General features: G+C 43.5%; 2 protein-coding genes across 7 annotated transcripts in view; both read right to left on the bottom strand.

Annotated features, from left to right (window-relative positions):
- Window positions 1-2,572: 2,572 nt before the first annotated feature.
- Window positions 2,573-10,801, bottom strand: LOC109870391 (GATOR complex protein WDR24). Of its 6 annotated transcripts, none has more exons than XM_031804533.1 (12): window positions 10,702-10,801; window positions 9,869-9,991; window positions 9,376-9,451; window positions 8,550-9,033; window positions 8,132-8,309; window positions 7,272-7,944; window positions 6,618-6,727; window positions 6,388-6,509; window positions 5,605-5,709; window positions 5,128-5,468; window positions 4,662-4,846; window positions 2,573-4,521 (listed from the first exon to the last, which is right to left on the bottom strand). In XM_031804533.1, the coding sequence occupies exons 4-12, from the start codon at window positions 9,028-9,030 to the stop codon at window positions 4,353-4,355; spliced, it is 2,364 nt and encodes a 787-aa protein (XP_031660393.1). In that variant the 5' UTR covers window positions 9,031-9,033; window positions 9,376-9,451; window positions 9,869-9,991; window positions 10,702-10,801; the 3' UTR covers window positions 2,573-4,352. The 6 variants fall into 6 exon arrangements, with proteins under 6 accessions (XP_031660393.1, XP_031660388.1, XP_031660389.1 ...); XM_031804528.1 differs by having other exon boundaries at window positions 3,796-4,521; window positions 5,605-5,727; XM_031804529.1 differs by having other exon boundaries at window positions 3,796-4,521; window positions 5,605-5,727; window positions 8,550-9,087.
- A 5,031-nt stretch (window positions 10,802-15,832) lies between these two features.
- LOC109870443 (rhomboid-related protein 1-like) overlaps window positions 15,833-22,403 on the bottom strand; it is a 69,258-nt gene continuing 62,687 nt past the window's right edge. Inside the window, exon 8 of the mRNA XM_020460953.2 lies at window positions 15,833-21,774. Within this exon, the coding sequence (XP_020316542.1) occupies window positions 21,503-21,774 (272 nt within the window). The 3' untranslated portion in view covers window positions 15,833-21,502. The remainder of the gene's footprint in view (window positions 21,775-22,403) is intronic.

The following is a 22,403-nucleotide window of genomic DNA, read 5'->3' on the forward strand; positions in this document are numbered from 1 at the left end:
CATTTACCGCTAGCCCAGTAATCACTCCTTTCAATGGTAACCTTTTCTTGAGAGCAAAACAAGTCACATCTCTTGTTCCAATTCTTTTGGCGAGAAGCACCTACTCCCGCTGACCAGCAGAAGCACAAACAATCATCACAAGACCACTTCGGGTTACCTTCACCGATTCTACAGCACCCAACTCTGTTTTCACCCACCCTGAAACCACAAATGGATCAACCAAAAGGCAGTGGCCCACCTTCTTCAAAAATGTCACTCCTACTGTCACAGACTCATCTTTATCCCGACCATCGGTACAAGCCTCGTGCTCCAAGGATTAAAACAACTGCCACCTCCGATAATTACAGTTTTCAGTCACTATCTTTGCCCACGACAACCTCATGTGAACTTCAATCCCAACACTGTGTTTTAAAGTTTAGAAACTTCAATAAAGCATTTCTTGTGATATGGCTTTCGAAATATATGGCACTTATCTTTAATCAGCGAAAAATTATACTTACTGTAGCAGTTCTGTATAGATCCATACTGCTATGGGTACCACCATCCGACGAAGCTACATTTCCGTTACACTTTCCAAATTACACTTACACACAGGTGTTTGGAGCATGCTAAATAGTTAAATATTACAGGTGGCATGTCTCCAATAAACAAGCGCTGTAACATGGAGATATGGCCCTGTGGGAACACTAATCCTATCAAGGTGTGCATCATGTCGTCTCTTTGGCTATGCCGGATTAAGTGACATGACATGCTATTCATTAAAATAATTTATCCGTAATTAATATTACCTGATTGAGCTAATCATGTAAATGTAATTAACTAGAGAGTCGGGCACCACAAAATAATATTTATAGAGCTGTTATCTTCCGAATAAACTCTTAAAGACCTAGTAATATTTTACATCAATAGCAGTCAATATTAATCATCACCTTAATTTAGTCTCATCTGAAAGTTGTAAATTCTTGGTTATCTGCACAAACCCTGGCTAACAAGTTGAATCAGCAATACAAAATTGGGTTTAATTATTTATTTACTAAATACCTAACTAATCACACAGAATTACAGATACACATATTTAAATCATAACTTGATTACAGATTACGTCATAAAGGAAAACGTCCCTGGTGGGCGAAACAGATATGACAGCTGGTTACACAAAAGAAAAGGGGCTGGGTTTGAGTGAAAGAGCGGGAAGACTGATGAACAAAGGGCGAAGCTGTGCTATCGTAAATACAGTATCTCATGCATTCTAAATTACTGCCCATTTGGAAAAGGAAAATGCAATAAATATTTACTCTGAGCTGCGTTTCGGTAGGTTGGTGGCAGATGGAAGGCCGTGTTGCCCAACCGAGTCCTTTGAAGAATGTCTCTGCTGGTAAATTGAATACGTTGTAGTAACATCGTTGTGTGGTAGACGGGATACTCTGTTCCTTCCTAACCCTCGTTTGCAGCGGCTGGCTGTTGCTAACTCAACGGCTAGGAGGTATCACTTCTGTAATGAATAAGAGTTCAAAGTTCATACCTTTCGCAACCAAAGCTCACGCTGATGTTGTCTTCGTTCTGTAGTTGTTATCTGAACCATTCTGACATCGGACCGTCGACCTCGCGTCCTCGGAACAGGAGGTTATATTGTCGTCAAGGGCTTATATAGGAAGGGAGAGGAGGGTGTGTTTGAAAAGTTTTATAGCCCATGTCCCTTCACAGGGGCGGGCCACTGATTGAGCAGAGCCCTATCTTATGAAAACCCAAATCTCACATTTTAGAAGCTAAAATCACATTTCATCCCATCACGAATAATTTCATATTCAAACACTTAAATTGAACAACAATTCCATGTGAATCCGATAACTCTTATGTGTAGACTTTCCACTGTAGAGTTTATGTCATCTTATCATTGATGAGAATGTCTCAATGACAACCGAACTGACATCATATTCATTAAGTACCACCGCATATGTTCAATTGGTCGGATTACAAGAATATAGTTCATTTCCCCCCCAACTTCTGATGTTCCCAGAATCTCCATGTTAACCAAGGGTTTTGCAAATGTAACATTAGTCGGGTAGAGAGAGGAAAAAGGGGGAAAGAGGTATTTAAACCTACCCCCAGGCCAACGTCATTACAATCAATTTAACCATATATATTTTTTAGCTGATCTGAATGGTAAGGTCCTTATGCTTCCTAAACCGCACTGCAAGCAATACGTTTTAATGTTCCGATTGAGCGTCAGGGCTCTTAACAAAACTTCCCCGCTACACCACTTGTTTCCGCCTACTGTTCTAGAATGTGAAATCATTACACTTTGTGACACAAAAGGAAAGGGAAAAAGGACAGGGAAGACAAATTGCCCTACCAACTGGTGTGTTGAACAACACACCTTGTAACTCCTCTGCAGTAAAATCTCATACACCTAAATACTTCTCTGTGGTGACCACCACTATATCTACAGTGCCTTGCGAAAGTATTCGGCCCCCTTGAACTGTGCGACCTTTTGCCACATTTCAGGCTTCAAACATAAAGATATAAAACTGTATTTTTTTGTGAAGAATCAGCAACAAGTGGGACACAATCATGAAGTGGAACGACATTTATTGGATATTTCAAACTTTTTTAACAAATCAAAAACTGAGAAATTGGGCGTGCTAAATTATTCAGCCCCCTTAAGTTAATACTTTGTAGCGCCACCTTTTGCTGCGATTACAGCTGTAAGTCGCTTGGGGTATGTCTCTATCAGTTTTGCACATCGAGAGACTGAATTTTTTCCCATTCCTCCTTGCAAAACAGCTCGAGCTCAGTGAGGTTGGATGGAGAGCATTTGTGAACAGCAGTTTTCAGTTCTTTCCACAGATTCTCAATTGGATTCAGGTCTGGACTTTGACTTGGCCATTCTAACACCTGGATATGTTTATTTTTGAACCATTCCATTGTAGATTTTGCTTTATGTTTTGGATCATTGTCTTGTTGGAAGACAAATCTCCGTCCCAGTCTCAGGTCTTTTGCAGACTCCATCAGGAGTCTTCCAGAATGGTTCCAGAATGATCCATCTTCCCATCAATTTTAACCATCTTCCCTGTCCCTGCTGAAGAAAAGCAGGCCCAAACCATGATGCTGCCACCACCATGTTTGACAGTGGGGATGGTGTGTTCAGGGTGATGAGCTGTGTTGCTTTTACGCCAAACATAACATTTTGCATTGTTGCCAAAAAGTTCGATTTTGGTTTCATCTGACCAGAGCACCTTCTTCCACATGTTTGGTGTGTCTTCCAGGTGGCTTGTGGCAAACTTTAAACGACACTTTTTATGGATATCTTTAAGAAATGGCTTTCTTCTTGCCACTCTTCCATAAAGGCCAGATTTGTGCAATATACGACTGATTGTTGTCCTATGGACAGAGTCTCCCACCTCAGCTGTAGATCTCTGCAGTTCATCCAGAGTGATCATGGGCCTCTTGGCTGCATCTCTGATCAGTCTTCTCCTTGTATGAGCTGAAAGTTTAGAGGGACGGCCAGGTCTTAGTAGATTTGCAGTGGTCTGATACTCCTTCCATTTCAATATTATCGCTTGCACAGTGCTCCTTTGGATGTTTAAAGCTTGGGAAATCTTTTTGTATCCAAATCCGGCTTTAAACTTCTTCACAACAGTATCTCGGACCTGCCTGGTGTGTTCCTTGTTCTTCATGATGCTCTCTGCGCTTTTAACAGACCTCTGAGACTATCACAGTGCAGGTGCATTTATACGGAGACTTGATTACACACAGGTGGATTGTATTTATGATCATTAGTCATTTTAGGTCAACATTGGATCATTCAGAGATCCTCACTGAACTTCTAGAGAGAGTTTGCTGCACTGAAAGTAAAGGGGCTGAATAATTTTGCACGCCCAATTTTTAAGTTTTAATGTTTTATTGCCATAGAAAACACTGTGCTGAACATAGAGGTCTGCCCAACTGTGTGTGAGAGACAAGGCCACCTGAGCAAGCCATTGAAGAAATAAAAAATAAAGGCTCTCTCAGCATATATATATATATTCACAAATGATTGTTTTCACATAACTTCAAGTTTCGGTCATTGCCAAGGTGAGCACTGAGTAGGGCAGGGGCCCATCAAACTTTTAACAGTGCTCCATACGGTACATACATGTCCTCCTCTCAGACTGGTTCTGTGGATTGGTCTCCAGTCTTACCCACCTGTCTTCCAATAGTAGCCATCTTGCTACCATGGCCAGACCCTTGTGGACCCCAGTCTCAGGAGACGCCAGCCTGGAGTGTGAGACCCAGGCCATGGTGAGCCAGGCACTGAGGTGTGGTGCTCCCCCTCACACAGAGAGCAAGCTGGGCAGGGGTGGAGCGGAGGGTCAGGTGTACTCACACAGGTGACCGCAGCCAGCCGGGCAGTGGGAACTGCTCTTTAGCCAGTTCTTCACGTGCTCCAAGTGCCCGCCGTGACTGCAGCCCTGGCACCACACGAACAGCCCCTTCACCACGTGGTGGCACACGGCACAAACGCTGGCACACTGGTGGCATCTGGGGAATGGGCAAAGAGGTCGAGTGGTAAGACATATTGGTCTAACTTTCAAATGTTCTCTTGACTTTGAGCTCGATATTGTTTCTTATGGGTTATTAACCCTTCCCTGTGTCAGATGGACCAAAGTTATACGTTATACCTGTCACAGATCCAGCCCCTGTTGCTCATGGGCCGCTTGCAGTTGCTGCAGTTGACATGCAGAGTGGTGGATGTCTGGTTCAGACAGGTGATGGCGCTGCAAGTGCTCAGCTTGATGACCTCGTTGGACACGTTCCACAGCTCGAAACGCTGCAGCAAGTCAATGTAGGACATGTACCAGTGCTCCTGAAATAGGGTCACCTCTATTATTAGAACATGCCGAAATGAACAACATATTCGCCAGCTTGGAGAATAATCAGATTACCAAGACTCTAATCTCCATCATAACCTTTTCTGTCAAGCAATCAGCCATGTTAAATCATTTAAATAGAATTCTCAAGAGCATCCCAATAAATTTTATGCAACACAATCATATAATGGATTCTACTTCAGGAACCGACCATAGATTTTAACATTATTATAGTGTTATAGAACACTATGACAACTGTTATATCCCTAGCTCTGACCTGAGTGAGGTCGTCGATCTCCTTGCGGATGCGGTCTCCCAGGACGATGAGCACCGAGACCGCCATCTGCACGTCGCCCTGCTCGGCATAATGGCTCAGCATCTCCCTGACCACAGGGCAGAAGAAGGGGGCAGGAAGATGGGGGCTGAACAGTGGCTGGGAGATTGAGATCAGGGAGAAGGACTCGATGGGCGTCAAGCACATGACCTCTGCCTCGTTGCCGCTGGCTTGCGGCGAGTCGGCCTTGTCCTGCTGCAGGTGCTCCGGCGCCAACGGGTTGTCCATGATCTCGTGGCGCAGTGGGAAGGCCTCCTGGGGGAGCGTGTACTCCTGCTCCTCTGCTGAAAACACCAGAGAGAAGAACATGATCACTTAAATGTTTATGGCAATAGACATGTAAGGTTAGTGGTGGCTAGTGGTTACATCCAAGTTGTCAGTGTTGAATGTATACGACCTATATAAGGGTCAGAGACTCACCGGCCTGGTTGTCGTGCTCCATTGAGTAGAGGTCATCGTCGTCCAGCTCAGCATCACCAAACATGTACTCCGCCTGGCCCTCACTTCCCTCGGTCTCTTCATTCTCTGCATTGGGACAAATATCTATATTTTTTACTCATCTAGCATAGTAAGTCACATACTACTAAATGTAGTTCACAAGAACCACCTACACTGAGTGTACAAAACATTAGGTACACCTTTCCATGATAGACTGACCAGGTGAATCGAGGTGAACGCTATTGACGTCACTTGTTAAATCCACTTCAAATCAGTGTCGATGAAGGGTAGGAGACAGGTTTTTTTTAAGCCTTGAGACAATTGAGACATGGATTGTGTATGTGTGCCATTCAGAGGGTGAATGGGCAAGACAACATATTTAAGTGCCTTTGAACGGGGTATGGTAGGAGGTGCCAGGTGCACCGGTTTGTGTGTGTCAAGAACTGCAACACTGCTGGGTTTCACACTCAACAGTTTCCTGTGTTGAAAAAAAAAAAAGAAATGGTCCACCACCCAAAGGACATCCAGCCCACTTGACAACTGTGAGAAGCATTGGAGTCAACATGGGCCAGCATTCTTGTGAAACACTTTCAACACGTTGAAGAGTCCATGCCCTGACAAATTGAGGCTGTTCTGAGGGCAAAAAGGGGATGCAACTCAATATTAGGCAAGTGTTCCTAATGTTTTGTACACTCAGCGTTTATGTTTCTTAATTTCTTCAGTGAAGTGGGAGCAGCTTGAGTGTTTTTTAGAGTCCACTCTCACCGTCATTGTTGCTGTTGATTAGCGAGTTCCCAAGGTCTAGGTGAATATTGTCCTGTCTGCTCTCTCCTTTACTGCGGTCCAGCCTGCTCTCCGTCCCCATGCCCATCTCCTTCATACTGAAACTAGGGCAGACAAAATAAAGGATTCAAGATTTTACTTTAAAAAAAAGTCTTTAGTTTGTCCACACAATTTTACAGCCTATGCGTTTATGTGAAGCATGTGGGAAGTACCTGTTCATTAAAGGAAGGGTGCCCAATTTGCCAATGTGATTTGGACCCGGCGTTGAGAGGTTCGCTGGGTCTGAGAACATGATCCGAAGCATCGTCCATGTAGTGGAAACCTTCAAGTGGGGGAAATATGAAAGAGGTTTGCTTTTGAGCATCAAAACTCAATTTAGTTCCTTAAAAATGTTGAATTAGATATACACTACCGTTCAAAAGTTTGGGGTCACTTAGAAATCTCCTTGTTTTTGAAAGATAAGCAAATTTTTTGTCCTTTAAAATAACATCAAATTGATCAAACACAATGTAGACATTGTTAATGTTTTAAATAACTATTGTAGCATGTTGTGTTAGCCTTTTAAAATGATAAACTTGGATTAGCTAACAACGTGCCATTGGAACACAGGAGTGATGGTTGCTCATAATGGGCCTCTGTACGTCTACGTAGATATTCCATTAAAAATCTGCCGTTTCCAGCTACAATAGTCATTTACAACATTAACAATGTTTACACTGTATTTCTGATAAATTTCTTGTTATTTTAATGGACATTTATTTTTGCTTTACTTTCAAAAACAAGGACATTTCTAAGTGACCCAAAACATTTGAATGGTAGTGTATGTAAATGACTGCAGCTCATCTCTTAAGGGCAGACTGACTGACCTGAGGTCTGTTGAGCTCCTTGGCCACCTTGGCATTGTGGTCACACAGCTCGGCAAAGGGTTTGCCGCTGAGGAGGTAGAGGCGTGCCGTCTTGACAAACCAGTCCATGCGCTTGCTCTCCAAAGACGACTCAAACACGCTGAGGGCGCTGGACACGTGGGCAAACTGCTCCGTCAGGTCGGGCTTTTTGAAGAAGAAGATGGGATAGCGGCGGTCACCACCCGGGTACGGCTTCCTGTTGGCGTCGCCACTGATGAGGCTCTCCTTGGCAGCGAAGGCAAGGTCGCCAAACAGGCCGAAGCACAGTCCCTCAGGGTTGGCCCGGTCCACGGGCCGGCTGGCATCCTTGAACATGTGCTGGTAGAGCGTGCTGTCCTTGGAACCTGACAATAGGAAGTAGGGGTCGTGCTGGTGGCGCCACACAATACCTGTGGTCACGTCCTTGTGCTCCTCGAAGGTGGCAAAGGGGATGAAGGGCCTCCGGATGTCCCACACATAGATGTTGTGGTCCACCATCATGGAGCAGGTGGCCAGGTGCCACTTCCTCTCAGGACGCCACTTGACCCGGGCCACCGAGGCAATAGTCTGGACGCAATAGATCTCCTTGGCCCGGTTGGTGGTCATGTCCCACACCTTCACCATCTTGTCCCGGCCACCAGTGGCCAGCCAGCCCCTGCAGACAGAGACCAATACATTAGCAATGCACAATAATTTAAGTGAATTAACAGCCACACTGTAAGCAAGAATGATTACTGTATCTAAAGCAAGTTCACTTTAGATTAATGGTCAACCAATGCAAACATCAATGTTTTTTCAACATGTATCGACATGGCTTTCACTAAAGTTTCTTTAAAGCCTACCTGTCATCGGGGTGCCAGTCACAGCAAAACACAGGTCCGGTGTGGGCTGTGAACATCCTCTCATACCGGTCTGGCCTCCGTATGTCCCACAGCTGGACATTACCATTCTCAAAGGAAGCAGCGAAAGTAAAGTAATCCTTCATGCTGAACTGAACATCTCTTACACTCTCTGACTGACCTGAGAGAAATAAAATAGAAAAAATGTCTGTCCTCAGGCCAGGTTCATTCCCATGTCATATGTCAAAAAGTGCGGTTTAAGATATGGTCTGAAAAATGTCATTTAAGACAGTGGTAACAAATAAGATGCTGTTTGTTTTGTAGCCCAGAGGCATTCCTGGACATAAGCAGGTAGGTATTTTGAAGGTGTTACTCCTGTGTTCAACCTCAAAGAGTGCAAAGAGTCCCCACACACACATACCTGAGAAGGTGCTGACAGACTCTTTCTTGCGCAGGTCGAAGCACTTCATGTAGCCGTCCTGGGAGCCACTAAGCAGCATGTAGACTTCGGTGGGGTGGAAGCACACCTTATTGACTGTGCGCTTGTGCTCGGTGAACAGCTGGTCCTGCTTGTTGCGCGACGGTTTGCCCAGGTTCCAGGTGACTACTGCCCCGTTGGTGGCAGCTGTGGCCAGCAGGTTTTCCTCCATCTGGTGCCACATGACGTCGGCGCAGCTGAAGTTGAGCGAGGGCTTGCGTCCCACGCGCAGGTTGAGCTTCTCCACAAACTGCTCCTCCTCCAGGCCGTAGATCTTGAAGATATTGCGGCCGGCCACCACCACCTGCGTGGCATCGCGGCACACACTGATTGCATTGGCGGGCGCGTCCAGGTGGCAGAACATGGTGCGCCCGCTGATGGTGCTGCTGCCTAGGGCCGTAGTGACCCGAGACATCTTCTCCATGGCCTGGTTGGGGACATAGAAGGGTGGTTTGGTTCAGGGAAGGTGCGAGATTCAAAGCTGCAGAGGTACACAACAACAAAACAAAAATGGATTTTGCACATTGCAAATAACTGTTTTTCATTGGCACAGTCAGAACAGCATTCAACAACCACCACATTTCTAATACATGGACAAAGCCATTCTAGCTTATTGGGAAATGCTAAAAGAATGCCCCTAGTTCCGCCAGAGGATGGCACTACACATTGAGGTGAGGTCAGTTTGGTACTTGAGCTGTGCTGCTGGCAGTGGTCTGTCACATATTTATATGACCCTCTAATCTCTCACAAATAAATCCTATGGACTTACTTCAAATAGCAGCGGTGGTCTTCTCTGCTTCTAAAGAAACACGGAGGCCTCCTCATACAGTCCTGTCAGAGGTTACCTGAGAAAAGGCACATTATCATCACTTTGTATTGGTCACATACACATTTAGCAGATGTTATCTCCTATGTTATGTCTTATGTTCATGTTGGAGAGCTGAGAAAGGTAACCCACTTAATAGTGTCTGTAGGTTTTTGCTCCAAACAGCCAGGCACGACCTGATAGAACCAAGGCCTAAACAATCTCTACTAAGACAATGTTCCTTCCTGTTCAGGTGGCGATGTCTAAACTGGAGGAAAAAGCCTGACTGTCATAGCAACTCTTCAAGATCAAAGTTCTCTCAAGAATAGCTACACGGATACATCACTGGTGCGGAGACAAATATTGCAACCAGATTGAACATTCACATTAAGTTATACCAAAACAGCTTACCTACAACCCAATAGTCTTCTATAACATGGCTTAAGAGAATATTCACCTCCATTTTCCAGAGGTGCATGGCAGACTGCTTAATGCTCCCAGCTCTCCAGAGGCCTGTGTGATTAGAACAGAGGGGCCCTGGTTGAGGTTGGACCACAGCGAAGAATGACACACTAAGGTGCTGAAAGAGAAGGGAGAGCCTTGTTATGGTTTACGCAGCTTTACTCCATACTAAAGTAAATTATGCTGCAGTCTGTGGAAACACACACTATACGTTGTCATTTGGGTTCCTAAGCCTAGAGTAATTGTTGATGATGACATTAGCATGACCACAGTCCACGACCTATGGTCAGGTCTGGTATAGGGGTGATCATGAGTTTAACAACATAAACAAATATAAATACGGCCTGTTAACCTTGTGATAATTCCAGTTCTACCTAAATCAAGACGCATAAACCTGAGATCTACATAAACAGCTTAAAACAATGTAGCCACTAAACTATGCAATGTTTAGGGACGTTGGTTGTCATTTGAAGTATTAACATAAATAGAGCTGAGCTAAGCTAGCTAGCATCTGGCTAGGGTGGCTGTCATGCACATTTTGAGGTTTATGTTCTCAGAATTACCTTACACCAAACACAGCCAATGAGTGCACATCAATATCGAACATTTGTCTTCTAATTTGGAGGTAGAAATCACCTGGGAGCCAGATGCCAGCTACCTAGCTTTGTTTGTTAAAGTAGCTAGTTGCAACGTCACAGTCAGATGACCAATGTTGCTAAAGCTTTCACTAACAGGTTCAGAACATTAGCGTGACGAGATATTTACTGTTATTTCTCTACATAAATGTTTTCAGAACACAATAATTGGCCCTAATTTTGTAGGACTTACCTTGCTTCTAAACAACAACAAATAATTCACGGCACTGGTGAACCGGAAGTTGTAAGTGTCATTCACATGAATTTAACAAAAACAAGCATTAGAAAACGGAAGTACATGCTCTAAAAGGAATTCACTCATCATCACGTTTTCATTTTATTCTTCTTCGATATCATGGCGGTCCGCAAACAATCGTTTAAGTGCATGCCGCCACGTACTGTGCTGGAATGTAAGATCAATCAATAAATTAGCCATAGCTCTGTGAGTGAGCAAGATTGAGCTAGCATAGTGGTGAACACTTGAACCGGATTTAACTTCGCTATCAAACATATTTACATGTTTTTATTTCATTATGTTTTTCTCTATAATTTAGAATAGCAGGGTGGAAATGTATGAGTGGGACATACAGACAAACAACATTAAACATGACAAATAGATACAACTGAGTGTTTATATTTATTTAGCTTCGCACCATTGTTTTCCCACCAAAGAAATGATGACACTTCCTGAGTATGGTATCATTGTAGGAAGTGGTTGTTTTCTTCAATGGAGTATTACAACAAACTAACAGGGTGGAAAGTGGTATCAGGGACAAGCAGAAAATCTTAAATAAAATAAACACAATAATCATGAAAAAAATGTTATTGGTGAAAGATACTTTAACTAGCACTATAAAATAATGAAGAAACATTTTAAACATGTTATTATTTTAAGGCTTATACCGAAGTCTACATGCTGCTCCCTAATCTTACTACATTTGCACACACTGTATATAGACTTTTCTATTGTGTTATTGACTGTACGTTTGTTGATTCCATGTGTAACTCTGTGTTGTTTGTGTCGCACTGCTTTGCTCTATCTTGGCCAGGTCGCAGTTGTAAATAAGAACTTGTTCTCAACTGACCTACCTGGTTAAATAATCACCACTTTCCACCCTAACACATCATTACTCTTGCTTCCTACCTTGGCCGTCTTTGTGCTTTCCTTACTAGATGCTCCACTGCTTACTGTATCACGATCTCTCTTCTTCCTATGTCTTTCCACTACTGACCATTACGGTCCTTGACCCTCATCCTCCCACTCCATACTATGCGACCTGACACCAATATTGGTCGCATTCCAGCACAGCTGTTGCTTCACCAACTTTTTCTCAATTTCCTCCAATTCGCCAGCACTACTCGCCACGATTTCCAAATCTCTCCTCCATACATAAGACAGATGGTTACTTAAAGAAAGTAGGGTGTGTGGGCGAATGATGTGAATTGCAACATATCATACTAAACGGAGTGTCTCGGATTTACATAAAGAATAATACGAAATGCTCTGAGACCAGGTTGCAGCCACACATGGTAAGTGTTTGTTTAACGTTTACTATTCCGGCATCATGACTGTCTTTGAAGTTGCAGCTGAATACAATTTTCGTGTTCTTCAATACAGTTTCAGTTCATGGGCATCCATTGAATATGCTATTTTTGGCCAAAATGAATATCAATACAGAGAGTACTGAACTGAGAATGAGGCTTGTCAACTATGGTTTCTGTTCTCCAGTGCATGAAGGTTTAGATAGCGGCAGTCCTCGCAGTGTGTGTCAGGGGAAAAAGCACCCCCTCAGGAGTTTTGGGTAATAACAACATTCCCTTGTGTGTGCTGTCTCCTCAGGTCTGAGGTAGTTTCAGCCCACCATTAACCCTGTACAGCAATGAATGGAGCAATATTTTCCATGCTTTTTGTTTGATGTAAGTTAACATGGGATATTGAGTCTGAGACTTGTCTCCAGCCAAGTATCAAGAGGAGCTGCATGCAGCCATCGCTGTGTGTCCTTACAAATATCACCTAACTAGAGCTGGTGAAACTGATGGAGTGGATTCTCACTGAAGTGCAGACAGATGCAGAGCCTTATTGACTCAATAGTAAGTGGTGCATGCCATTTTTTTTTCGATGTTTCTGAAATTCAAGGGAATAATGTGATATGAAAACATCTCCTACTAAGATAAATAAAGCTGTGCTTTATTTACTTTCCATGAGCAGAGGAATCTCTTTAAACTCCCTGCTCCCTGACTGGTTGTGAAATGTCTTGGCACTTTATCTCCTGCAGAGGGGGAAGTTCCGCCCGTGGCTGCAGCAGCTGGTGGCCACTAACAGTGAGGAGATATGGAGAACTGCTACAGAAAGGCCTTCAGTTTCCTCCCTGACATACAGGCAGCTATCACAGAACTCGGCTCTCTCAAAGCCCTGGGCCCAGACACCGCCTCAGGTCAGCAGCAACTAGGGGCCAGGGCAGGGGTCGGGAGTGGAAAATGCTTCTTGAGGCACTATCTCATACTGACAAATAAGGCAGATATTTTTTCTTCTTATCAAGAGCAGAAAAAAGTAACCTAGACAAAGTTGGTTCAGTGGCACTCTCAATCAGATGACGCAAGCTGAACAGAGCTCACACTGCAGCCTTAATAGACAGAGTTACCTACCCTGTAGTTAATAATCAGGAAATATCAGAAATCTGGCTAGGGTTCACATTAATTTGTCCTATCGCTGACAGTCCGTTTTGTTCCAGCTGTTTTGGCACCAGGAGCTCCGGAGCAGGCAGCGTTCATGGCCAACAAAGCTGTTGAAAGTGTCCCTGGACTGAGGCCCTTCCAGTACACAGCCAGACACTATGCACTTTATCTGAACAAGATGGCTTCACACACACAAATCAATCAATCAATCAGATGTATTTATAAAGCCCTTCGTACATCAGCTGATATCTCAAAGTGCTGTACAGAAACCCAGCCTAAAACACCAAACAACAAGCAATGCAGGTGTAGAAGCACGGTGGCTTGGAAAAACTCCCTAGAAAGGCCAGAACCTAGAAAGAAACCTAGCGAGGAACCAGGCTATGAGGGGTGGCCAATCCTCTTCTGGCTGTGCTGGGTGGAGATTATAACAGAACATGGCCAAGATGTTCAAATGTTCATAGATGACCAGCAGAGTAAAATAATAATTATCACAGTGGTTGTCAAGGGTGCAACAGGTCAGCACCTCAGGAGTAAATGGCAGTTAGTTTTTCATAGCCAATCATTCAGAGTATCTCTACCGCTCCTTCTGTCTCTAGAGAGTTGAAAACAGCAGGTCTGGAACCGGTAGCACGTAGTGACACACCCCTAGCGATGGCATGGAAGAGCACCAGTAAGCCAGTGACTCAGCCCCTGTAAAAGGGTTAGAGGCAGAGAATCCCAGTGGAGAGAGGGGAACCGGCCAGGCAGAGACAGCAAGGGTGGTTCGTTGTTCCAGTGCCTTTCCGTTCACCTTCACACTCCTGGGCCAGACTACACTCAATCATAGGACCTACTGAAGAGATGAGACTTCAATAAAGACCTAAAGGTTGAGACCGAGTCTGCGTCTCTCACATGGGTAGGCAGACCATTCCATAAAAATGGAGCTCTATAGGAGAAAGCCCTGCCTCCAGCTGTTTGCTTAGAAATTCTAGGGACAGTTAGGAGGCCTGCGTCTTGTGACTGTATGTAACGTTCGTCGTCTTCCTCTGATGAGGAGTAAGAGAGGTCGGACCAATTTGTAGCGTGGTAAGTGTCCATTTTAATAAGACAAACTGAACACTACAAAAATACAAAATAACACCGTGAAACAAACAAACCAGTCTCGTGTGGTAACTAACACAGAAAATAATCACCCACAACTCAAAAGTAAAACCAGGCTACCTAAATATGGTTCTCAATCAGGGACAACGATAAACAGCTGCCTCTGATTGAGAACCATACCAGGCCAAACACAGAAATCCCAAAACATAGAAAAAGGAACATAGACAACCCACCCAACTCACGCACTGGCCATACTAAAACAAAGACATAATAAAAGAACTAAGGTCAGAACGTGACACCGTAGCGTACGTGTAGGTATGTACGGCAGAACCAAATCGGAAAGATAGGTAGGAGCAAGCCCATGTAATGCTTTGTAGGTTAGCAGTAAAACCTTGAAATCAGCCCCTTGCCTTAACAGGAAGCCAGTGTAGAGAGGCTAGCACTGGAGAAAGAGGATCAAATTTTTTGGTTCTAGTCAGGATTCTATCAGCCGTGTTTAGCACTAACTGAAATGTATTTAGTGCTTTATCCGGGTAGCCGGAAAGTAGAGCACTGCAGTAGTCTAACCTAGAAGTGACAAAAGCATGGATGAATTTTTCTGCATAATTTTTGGACAGAATGTTTCTGCTTTTTGCCAATGTTACATAGATGGAAAAAAGCTGTCCTCGAAACAGTCTTGATATGTTCGTCAAAAGAGAGATCAGGGTCCAGAGTAACGCAGAGATCCTTCACAGTTTTATTTGAGACGACTGTACGACCATCAATATTAATTGTCAGATTCAACAGAAGATCTCTTTGTTTCTTGGGACCTAGAACAAGCATCTCTGTTTTGTCCGAGTTTAAAAGTAAAACACTTAAGTTAAACACTTAACAAAGGTGGGATAGCAACTTGGTTAGAGTGTTAACCTGTGCTCTGGAATGCACTTTTTTGGAAAAATATTCAGTTGGTCAAAATACGATCTATCTGCAACATTGTAGTATTGCTCCATGTCCATTGCTCCTGGTTTGTTTGTGTGAGAGACAGGAGGGGGATGTGAAAAACCTGTGCTGTAGTCTATGGTGTTGTTTGTTGACCCGCCTCCTCCTTCTCGCTCAGTGAACAGCGACCAGGAATGGACGCCCCATAGGGTGGAGCTGTGTTTGTGGCCATGGGCTGTAGCCAATCAGCTGCAGCTTCCCCTGATGAAGGACGTCAATCTAGAGAGCAGCCTTAGCAATAAGACAGACCCAGAGACCAATGACAGGCCAGCTAAGAGACAGAGGACAAAGTAAACCCTGTTTAACTTCAACAAACAACCTTGTTAAGCCTTTAACTTTGGAGAATATGACTGATGAAAGAAGGCTACCTCAACATCATGACAATATAGTATTTTGTCTTTACGTCTACAGTAGATTTGTATAGTGTAACTTGCAAATAAATCTTTGATATTAAACAGGATTGATTTTGTATCTGGCACTGTGTATGGTTAACTCACCCCATGTACCCACAATGTGTAGTGCCCAGTGCCCACTTGATGATATGTACAAGGACAAGGAGGCTAGTAATATAGCAGTGGGAAGAGGAGACATTTCCACAGTATTGTTCTTTATTTGTATTGTTCCGAAATTAAAGCAAGTACAATGAACAGTACAAAATAAAACATAAATATATACAATATAAAAGGGTTCAATTCAGAACATTTAAAAAGTACAATACATCATTAAATAATTAATGAGGAATTTAATATAAACTATCCATATTTACATACATTTTGTGACCCAGAGAAAAATAGCCTCTCTATTAATTTTTTATTAATTCTTTTGTAAACGCTGTTTTGGCACAACTTCTGGTCTGGATTTGGAGGCTTAACCTCCTAAGCTTGGCAACATTTTTATCAATGCAAGAGAACAGCCAGTGTAAACTACCACAGCAGCACACATATGACCATAAACCAAACTGCCTCAGTTATCCATAACTACTGTACCATATGCTGCATTCAAAACCTATATATACTGCTATTCTAATGGTCTAGAGATAGATGAAAACAACTTGGATGACTATTCAGCACTGGTGATTGTTGTATGTTGGTCAAACCATGTGTGGATTCCACTGCGCTCCAATGAATTAATATTAGAAGTTGATACTGAAAAAGTAATGCGCTGGTTTGCTTGCTTTGCTTTTTATTTCAAATAACAGTTTATCTGTCGAATGAGCTACAGTAGCCTGCCTCATACAGTACCGCATTCAAGTACCCCATGTTCAAGTAGTACACCACTGACACGTACTGGGAGAAGGCAACCTGCTTGTTCACAAGCATCAGCTTAGAGCAGGTATCAATATAATTAAGGTTGGTTGATCTACATGTCCATACTATATAAAGATCAGGACAGTGACGCAGTGCAGTGACCCTCATAACCTGATGCCTTTAATCACACACAAACGCAAAAGCCAAGCCCCCTCTCCCATTGCTAAGTTTAGGATGTAGACGCACTAGTTGTAACAAGGCATTATCCATAAGAGCACAAAAAATTGGGGTAATGAGGTAATACCAATGAAAGCATAAAGAACAAAATGGCACTATAACATATTGGCACGAGGACATGTCAGTTTACCACATTACAACAAGTGCAAAAAAGCTCAATGATGTCAAAACACAAGAGTCTGGAGTATCTAATAACAGTATAAATCTCAAATATGCTTGCTACAAAAGTTATGTTGCATTTAGACATGAACACAGAAAGGATGAACAGGGAAAGGGGTTTGAGAACGGCCCCATAGAATGATGTCAACTATGGGGTTGATGCATCCAAGGAAAATGGAGGGCACATGGCAAGGTGGTATGTTGGTCCCACTTTTTGTTTTAACCTATCATTTATATATACACACTAGAGAAGATTTAGAATTCCATTAATTCTTATTGAGGAATGCTTTTCTGAGGAGTGCCAATATGGCCGACCAGTGGCTTCAAAGCCTGTCATTGGCCAATACATACATTAGCATATATATATATATATCATTGGTTTTAACAGTGACGTCCTTTAATGGTGATGTGGTTCAATACCGATCCTTCCTTCCTTCAAAATGTTAGGCTATTCATGGACACTGACAAATACACTACATAACCAAAAGTATGTGGACACCTGCTTGTTGAACATCTCATTCTAAATCATGGGCATTAATATGGAGTTGGTCTCCTCTTTGCTGCTATAACAGCCTCCACTCTTCTGGGAAGGCTTTCCATGAGATGTTGGAACATTGCTGCGAGGACTTGCTTCCATTCAGCCACAAGAGCATTAGTGAGGTTGGGCACTGATGTGGGGCGATTAGGCCTGGCTCACAGTCAGTGTTCCAATTCATCCCAAAGGTATTTGATGGGGTTGAGGTCAGGGCTCTGTGCGGGCCAGTCAAGTTCTTCCACACCGATCTACACCAACCATGTCTGTATGGAAGATTTCCCTTCACTGGAACTAAGGAGCCTAGCCCGAACCATAAATAACAGCCCCAGACCATTATTCCTCCTCTGCCAAGCTTTACAGTTGGCACTATGTATTGGGGCAGGAAGCTTTCTCCTGGCATCTGCCAAACAAAGATTAGTCCGTCAGACTGCCAGATGGTGAAGCCTGATTCATCACTCCAGAGAATGCGTTTCCACTGCTCCAGAGTCCAATTGCGGCGAGCTTTACACCACTCCAGTCGACACATTGCATTGCGCATGGTGATCTTAGGCTTGTGTACGGCTGCTCTGCCATAGAAAACCATTTCATGAAGCTCCCGACCAACAGTTATTGTGCTGATGTTGCTTCCAGAGGCAGTTTGGAACTCTGTAGTGAGTGTTGCAACCAAGGACAGGTGATTTTTAAGCACTACGCTTCAGCATTTGGCGGTCCCATTCTGTGAGCTTGTGTTGCCTACCACTTCACGGCTGAGCCGTTGTTTCTCCTAGATGTTTCCATTTCACAATAACAGCACTGACAGTTGACCAGGGCAGCTCAAGCAAGGCAGAAATTTGAGGAACTGACTTGTTGGAAAGGTGGCGGCATCCTATGACGGTGCCACGTTGAAAGTCACTGAGCTCTTCAGTAAGGCCATTCTACTGACAATGTTTGTCTATGGAGATTGTATAGCTGTATGCTCAATTTTATACACCTGTCATCAACGGATGTGGCTGAAATAGCTGAATCCACTAATTTGAAGGGGTGTCCGCATAGCTTTGTTTACATATTTGAATGTGAAGGGGGCGGGGACCAGTAGACCACTCACTAAAGAGGTGGTGGTGGTGGGGTTCTAATCAATAGAGCATCATTTATATAATGGATCACATGGTATGGTTGGCTGGCCCCTATCCTACTCTTCACCAGATGAAAACAAATATGTCACATAAAAGACAGCAATTAAATCAGCATCATGCAGCCTTTCACATCTACTTAAAGAAAAATTGATCCTGTTTACAGTGGTGGAGCCCCGGGTCCTGGTAGAACAGAGCCCCACGTAACAGCCATACATCATTTCTGACGCCCGAGGCATTGTGATGGGTAGAAGACAAGATATGAAGGCACACACAGTTGCTTTGACCCCAATGGTGTTTTATGAGTGGTGCCATCTCCAATCCTCCTCCTCTGTTCCCCCTCTCCCGCCATCGCTCATGGACACACATTGGCACCATCTAAAACGGTCACATATGTCAGCCTGTAGATTGACACTTGCTCCTTCGTCACAGCATTTATGCCTCTCCCTCCAGATCCTCGGATGTCTGGACAAAGCAGGGGCATCTCAGCCAAAAGGAGAGTGGGATTGGATGGGCTTTTGTAGAAGATGTGTCGTTAATACTGCTGTGTTTGGATGCAGCCCAAGGTGAAGTCATTTGGCTTGCAGACGGGTAATAAACTACTCCCGTCGACCTCTTCTCTGCCTGCTTAATTAAGATATACGCACTTCTTAATTCCTCCGACGGCTGTCTCATACGCCATGGTGAAAAGAGAGAAAAAATGAACATGTCTATGAATACAGAATTGGAGACTTATTTGAGACTGAACAACCGGTTGACAAATAACTTAACTGAGACCTGGGTGTGTTTTTAAGGGTGGGGAAATAGATGCTTGTACCTTGTACTTCAGCTTTTATCATCCCCTTTAGTTTTCATTTTCGGGAAGGTTCCTACTCCTATTAACAGTTTTACCAATATTTAGTTTCTAGCCCTATGTAGGCCCCATTGCCTTTTCTGTGTTAATGTCCTATGGATTCTATGGTTTACGAGTATCATCTGTCAGTGACAATCATGTATGCTGAGGATTATGTCTGAGACCAACTGTCAACATTGGAAACTAAAACTTCTCTAAAACAGTCAGAAGAAACCTTTCACATGAATTAGCTTACAAACTGAAAAAAAGAATACATATAAGTACATTTAATTTCAAGTTTAGCAAATGCTTGGTTCAGACAATGAGCTAATTTGGGGCATGTTCCTCTATCCAAAATGTGTCATTAACCAAAAAAGACTAGTCAGGCATCACCACACTGGGGTGATTTGGAATCTGTCAATCATACAGTAATGCTGTGTCTGAATATTCTATTGGTCAACCAAGTTGTTAAGATGTGTTTTACAACAAATATTTCATGTTTAACAGTCCAGCATTTCTCAAGCATGTTCTTGCACAAAGAGTTTGGCTTTGTCATCCTGTCTTTCATTTACCACATAACATATTAAATATTTGATCAGCTTTGACCTTAATAATGACGACTACACGGCAGAAACATTCACCAAAGCATATACCAGAAATCAGGCACGGACTGTTTTTACTCATCCTTTGTTTTCCATGTCTATGTTGAATTGGTTCTTCTATGGCTTATTCTTTAAAGCACTAAGATTTATAAAGACGAGTGTAACCTGCGTCATTGGTGTTCATTCGTCATGGTAACCAGGGATTTCTGCTCGAGGAACAAAGCTGTATAGTAGGAGTAATCATAAGAACAATCATAGCATTAAGTCTGCACCGTTTGAAACTTTTTCTTCTTTTGTTTTCCCAAACAAGGAAAAAATACAATTAAATATACTCTTAATTATGAACATATAATACCCACATCCACTACCAAAGGAAAAACAGAATATAAATTATTAACACTTTTTTTATGCTTACATTCCTTTACAAAAGTGTACAGTCCCTAAGAATGAGACACTGAGGTATAGACTGGGCCTCGACAGACCGACCCCAATGCCCACTGGGGCACAGAGGTCAGAGGTCAGGCGATGATAACATGTCCATTGCCCTCCCCAGTTCAGTGTGTTAGAGTGAGAATTGACAGTGTGTGCATCTCTCTCTTTGCGTTCCCACACCGACAGCATCAGGCAGTGGTTGTTCTAGGAGATGGCAACACAGAAGGGTGAAGGCTGGTGTGTCCAAGGTGCACAGAGCAAGCGTTTTAGTTACGACCTTATAGCATTAGCTAGATGAGATGCTGGTGCTTAGCAGGTTAGCATATGGTAGTGGTAGAGATTATGCTAACCTGCGGAAGCATTTAGGTTGGGTGGAAAAGGAGAGTGACAATGGCTACGGACATGAGCACCATGGTGGTGACGGTGAGGAGAAAGGATGTCACAGTTTCAGCATTTTTTTTTTCCCTCTCCCCTCTTGTCTTTTCCACCTCTATACTTCCTAGCTGCATGCCTTGTTACATGTAATACCTATTCCTGTGAATTCCTATCATTATTCCACAGTGTAGATATTCTGTTTAGGTGCATGTTGAGCAATAGAACACTGGTGCCCTGCTGCCTCATGGCTTTAAAAGGGGCAGTGAGGGATACTGACAGAACGCACACCTGTCCAGTAAGAAGCACCTAGAGGGTCATGAACCCACTCTGAACACAGGAGAACTGAAGCTGCATGGGTATTAATCAAAATGGCTCGCTGACAGGTTCAACCTTGAGGTGGGTAAAGCTTCAACACAAAAGACAAAAGGGATGACCTTTTTACATAGCTGCTCCACAATGAGGATATGAAGAGAGCTACACAGGTTTCACCTGCATATGTTGCTACCAAATTCCCTCCCACCACAAAACAGATATGATTTTTTGATGATATGGGTACATGGAAAGAATAATTCCTGCCCTGTACAGTTTTAAATGAAAAAACGTATGGTGTTTTGAATGGTGTTGTTGGGAGGTTGGCTGAGGGGACAGGAAAAGGATATGGTAAAGTGGATGGGTCTTGACATATGACAATGAGAGGGACAATGTAATGGAGTGGGAGGGAGCTTCTTGGTGTCAGGGAGCAGGCGGGAGCTGCACCCCTAGCAGCTCGTAGGCGAAGATGTTCCAGAAAATCGCAAAGAGAAGGAACGTGATGAAGGAGAAGACGATGACCCACCAGGAGCACTGCTTCTGCAGGCTCTCTTCATAGCTGCGCAGGATGAGCAGGCCCATGCTGATGCCCACCACCGCCCCCGCCAGGTGGGCCATGAAGCTGGGCTGGGGCCCCGAGGAGGGCAAGGGCGGGGAGAAGCGCAGCCACACTGCACGGCCCACCTCTGAACTCACTGCAATGGAAAGGAGAGGATGTTTATCTCCTCCCCCATTAGGCTACTGAACAGTGGGGCATAAGAGATTCAGATTCAGATTTGATATGTGAAAATGTACATTTGTGTACTAACGTTCCAGTTTTCCTTACTGCATGTAGTATATTGTATTGTGTTTGTGTATTTGTGTGCTGACATCACAAAATGAATTTCCATGTAAATGGACAATAAAGTATATTGTATCGTAAGTCATCAATATCAGTTGAAATGTGGGATTTGGCAGATAGATTTATGGTTTTGAGTACAGTTCAGTTGAAAGCAAAAGCCAGGGTGCAGATAACATAAGAATTACACTTCTGGCCAAGACTAGGGCTATGATAAGGCTAAGGCTATGTTAACGGATAGGGTTCTGGCCAAGACTAGGTCTATGATAAGGCTAAGGCTATGTTAACGGATAGGGTTCTGGCTAAGGATAGGGCTATGATAAGGCTAAGGCTATGTTAACGGATAGGGTTCTGGCTAAGGATAGGGCTATGATAAGGCTAAGGCTATGTTAACAGATAGGGTTCTGGCTAAGGATAGGGCTATGATAAGACTAAGGCTATGTTAACTGATAGGGTTCTGGCTAAGGATAGGGCTATGATAAGGCT

The sequence above is a fragment of the Oncorhynchus kisutch genome, linkage group LG25 (assembly GCF_002021735.2).
Source record: "Oncorhynchus kisutch isolate 150728-3 linkage group LG25, Okis_V2, whole genome shotgun sequence".
NCBI lineage: Eukaryota > Metazoa > Chordata > Actinopteri > Salmoniformes > Salmonidae > Oncorhynchus > Oncorhynchus kisutch.